General features: G+C 46.3%; 1 protein-coding gene across 1 annotated transcript; it reads left to right on the forward strand.

The window, feature by feature from the left end:
* The first annotated feature begins 402 nt into the window (after positions 1-402).
* LOC147637343 (F-box/kelch-repeat protein At1g22040-like) lies at positions 403-1,515 on the forward strand. The gene has a single exon (XM_086798851.1). It carries the CDS (start codon positions 608-610, stop codon positions 1,463-1,465), a length of 858 nt encoding a protein of 285 aa, XP_086654977.1. The 5' UTR covers positions 403-607; the 3' UTR covers positions 1,466-1,515.
* Positions 1,516-4,697: the final 3,182 nt, after the last annotated feature.

The following is a 4,697-nucleotide window of genomic DNA, read 5'->3' on the forward strand; positions in this document are numbered from 1 at the left end:
ATCCCTAAACTTGGCCTCTTTTTCCCCCTTTTTAAAAAAAAAGGGGGGGGGGCAATAAAAATATACACTGCCATCCAAAAAACGGTGGTGTACGTTATACGTTATATAGTAGCAAGTTACAAAGTCGACGAGTGACATGGCCATACCGACATACGCCCAGGTGGCAGTGACCAGCGTGCCAAGTGTGGACATGGCCATACCGACATACGCCCAGGTGGCAATGACCAGCGTGCCAAGCCAGGTTGGGCAAAGTTTTCAATGGCAGTTGCGTCGATCATCCCACGTCTGCAGACCGCGCTTTCAAAGCGTAACTGGTGAGCTGTGAATTCAATGCATCTTGTGATGTGCGCACTGTGCACCAGAGACTCCATCGTACAACAAGGTTAAAAGGGCGCTTTCAAAAAAAAATTTCAATATTACTGTTGAGGACGTTCTTTGTGTGTTGCCATACAATTTTATAATGGTACTGATCCTGAAAGTCTACAGTCTATGACCGGCCGAGCTGTGGCAAGAGGCCCCATCTTAAGAGAGGTGATCATAACTTTAAGTGAACTTAAGTAGCTTCAATGCAGAGCGCCAAGGCAATAGCTGCAGTGGTTGTGTGGAGATGAGTACCACCACCATCACCACCATTACAACTGTGGAGGACATTCCTGATGAGCTTTTGCAAGCTTGTTTTGCTAGACTGCCCCTCAGGTGCCTTGGTAGAGTGAAGGCGGTTTCCAAGAGGTGGTTTAGGCTCTCAGACGCTCGTTGCCTTTACCAGCTTAGAAAAACACTCGGCTTCACAGAACGATGGGCTTACATCCTCAAGAGCAAATACGAGCAAGGTTGCTACTCAGGCTTGCAGATTACAGGTGGAGAGATGATTAATGATGATAAGATTAACATTAACGACGCACTAAGCTTTGGGAGGCCTTTAACCGTGCTCAAAGGCCCCCCTCGGCTCCAATTTGCTGCCACCGCTGGTGGCGATGGCCGGCTCCTCTACGTCTTGGGCGGGCGGTCGCCGTTGATCTGCAAGAGGCCGGACACGTGGGTGGTATTCCGCCGTGTAGATGTGTACGACCCCATCATCAACTCGTGGTATCAGGCGAAGCCCATGAACGCTGCAAGATATGCATTTGCCTTGGGTTCTTTTATCCACGGTAATGAGCCCCGATTAATTGCCGCCGGAGGTTATGATGAAAACGGCCTTGCAATGCATTCTGCTGAAATTTACAACGCAAGATTAGATCAATGGGAGACTATCCCTTGCATGCAAACATTACGCGGGGCTTGCAAGGGAGAGTTCGCGCGCGGCAAATTCTACGTCAAAATGGCCAACAATGGCCCCTACGCTTTCGAAGCCTACGACCCGTCTCTCCGCTGCTGGAGCTCTCTGTGCTCGCCCCATGAAACATTCCCCTTGTGCATCCACAAGCTCTCCTTTACCGGCCCTCGGGCCATCACTTTTGACTTGTAATACCGCCCCAAAGCTTGATAAGCAATAATTATGATGATTATTATCTTTAAGATTTGCATCTTTTGCGCCGAGCGTGATATAGAAAACTTCACAACTTCGTCCTCGTGAGTACATTGTGTCGAGTTCATATGGCTCGTGACCAATAATTCAAGCTGTCCTATGAAAATATCCATACGCGTTCTCTTTATCTCTTTTTGTTCTCTTATCTTCTTTCAAGGTGGCAAAGCGTGTAAAGTGAGAGAGAGATTGATCTATTGATTTATGTATGATCTGCACATAGGGCCCAAGCTGTGAGAGAGAGTGGCAGAGCGTGTAGAGTGAGAGAAAGATTTGATTGATTGATTTATGTATGATCCACACATATAGCACAATCTGAGAGAGAGAGAGAGAGAGAGAGAGAGAGAGAGAGAGAGACTTTTTTTGGATGGCCAGTTGGTTCATGTGGTTCCGTGGAAGCCTATGGCAGAGTACCAAGATATGTTGCGCCAAGCTTGCCCAGTTTGGGTTGAAGTGAAACAATTCCCACCAATGTTTTGGCGTGTTTTACCAAGTCTCATGCGAGGTATCGGTGATGTCTTGGTGGTGCCTCGAATGACATCTAGAAACCGAAATCGTCTATGCATGTTGTGGAATACTGGGAGACCTAGGCCGACACATTTGCGTGTCAATATGGCTGGGCTGCAACCTTTAATGTATGAATTGAGGTGGGATACATTTGCTGGCCACTGTTTCAAATGTGGTGAGATGGGCCACTTTGTCTCAGAATGTCCTAAGAAAGAACAAGTTGCTGTTACAAAGGATATCCTTGATGGGCAGTTGCCCGTGGAAGATGAGCATGATGCTCCTTCACATGATGCCCAACACATGGATGTACATGTGGATGTTCAGAATGAGGTTGAGCAGCCATGGGTGGAAGTACGTGGTAAAAAGACACGATTTGTTGCCCCACGGGGGGATTTCTCAGATGCTGTTTGGCGGGGGCCTTTGCGTACTCATCAGGGGCCCTTACATACATATGCTCGTTGCCCTTTGGGTTCAGGTGCCCAGCAACAGACCAGGATTGAGAGGCCGGGAGGCCAACTTTCTCAGGGTACAGGGCCTCTTGGGGTGGATAGAGTAGAACGCTATCCTATTAGAAATCGCCTAACAAAAGAAGCACAACAACAATTGCCTCTTGTGTTTGGTTCGAAGGGTGAGGTCATCTCGCCATGGGATGGTCATTACCCTTTGACACGTGCTCGGGAACTCCAAGGGCAATCTGAGATCACAAATACCATGTCTAAAAATGCAATGCTTCAAAAGGTTCGTGATTTGGCAGATTGTCCTGGGCCTAGTACACGGCCTCGTTGATTCCTTTTCTGGGAAGGCTTATGAAAATTGTACAATGGAATGTAAAGGGCATTTCTTCGCGCCAAAAGCAGTTCAGGCTTTGGCGTACAACTTTTTGTCATGGTTGGGATGTTTTGTGTGCAGTTGAACATAAGCAGCATAAGTTGGCTGGCAAAGCCTATGTATATAAGGGATTTCATGTTTTCTACAGCGGACATCCTGCTTCGCAGTCAGGTGTTATGTTTGCTGTTCGTTCGCAGTTTCAGCCTTCTCTTGTGATTCAAGATGTTCATGGAAGATTTCTAGTGATACAGATTGTTTGGGATGATACGCCTTTATGGTTGTTAGGGGTGTATGCTCCAAATAATGCTCGTGCACGCCGTTTGCTGTGGAATGACTTGTGTGCTCTTTCAATCTCTCATCCTGGCTTTGTGATGGGGGACTTTAATATGTGTGTCTCCAGGGAGCAAGCCACGTCGCCTCATTCTGTAATGGATGGCCCGGAGAGAAAGGCGTGGGAAGCTTTTGCAGCAAGGTCGCTAAAACAAGACATGTGGTCTTGGTTGCATTCAGATGAAAGGGGTTACACTTATGCCTCACAACAGTTTCGGGGCACTTATGCTAGATTGGATAGGATGTATATTTTACATCAAGATCTCTTTTTGCCAGAGGTTCTTACTATGATGGTTGATCAGCAAAACAGGTTTTGTCAGATCATTGGCCGCTTGTGTTTGAAATGGTCTATCATCTTGTGGATGCATATAAAGGCTTGTTGGGACGCTTGCCTTTGCGCTTAAATCACACTTTTTTGGAGCATGAAGTTTTTGATGTTTATATGCGTCAGTTGATACGACATTTCTCCACAAGAGTGTCCATGGCTGATTATCATGCTTGGCCAGTGTTCCTTACCAACACTCGAAAATTAGCACGGCATTATGGTCTTGCTAATGCCTCTATACAAAAACAGCATGTGGCCCTCCTTGAGTCGCTTTTAAAGGGCTTGCAGGCATTCATGTTTACTGACTCTATGGATGCTGAAGTTGCGGATGCCATAGAATGGCTGAAAAAGGAGCTATCTAGGGTGCAGGAAGCACAATATGTTCGCTTTAAACTACTTGCACGTCTTGATGCTTTGCGGGATGCTAACTGTCAATCTCATCGCTTCTATGATAAGTTGCATCAAAAACATATGCGTGAGAATATTGTTAGGCTGATGGATGCCAAAGGCAACCTTGTTACTCAACCTTTTGAGGTTATTCAGCATTGCATCAGGTTTTATGAAGATTTGCTTGCCCCTCGAGAGGATGTCTCACCGGCTGTCCTGGCTGCAAGGGAGTCACTGTTTGCTGAAGTACGATATCAAGTTGACCCTGATGTGGCGGTTCAGCTTGATGCTCCTGTTACTCAAGGGGAAGTGGAAGCTGTTCTCTCCAAACTTCCCATGGGAAAGAGCCCTGGTTGGGATGGTTTGACAAATGAGTTTTTCCGAAAATATGCTGATCAGCTTGCAGAGCCTTTGACGCTTATTTGTCAAAGGGTTTGGGATGAGGGATATATGCCTGCCGATTGGAAGTTGGGCATACTTCGTTTGTTGCCCAAAGTCCCTTCGCCTACTTCTTTGGCTCAATGGCGCCCGATCTCACTTATGGGTATTATGTATAAAATCTTTACAAAGATTTTTGCCAATCGCTTGCAGAAGGTGCTTCCTACTCTTGTTCATCCATATCAATATGGATTTGTGCATGGCAGGAATATTTTGCATAATATTCTTAATGTTCAAATTGGAGTGGATTATGCCAAGGCAAAGAAGCAAGAGATTGTAATGGTGCAGCTGGATCTTGAAAAAGCTTTTGATCATGTCAGCTGGTCTTTCCTTTCTCAGTTAATGACAGCCATGGGCTTT

Source organism: Cibotium barometz, chromosome 6, assembly GCF_041138505.1.
Source record: "Cibotium barometz isolate CiBa-2024 chromosome 6, ASM4113850v1, whole genome shotgun sequence".
Classification (NCBI taxonomy): domain Eukaryota; kingdom Viridiplantae; phylum Streptophyta; class Polypodiopsida; order Cyatheales; family Cibotiaceae; genus Cibotium; species Cibotium barometz.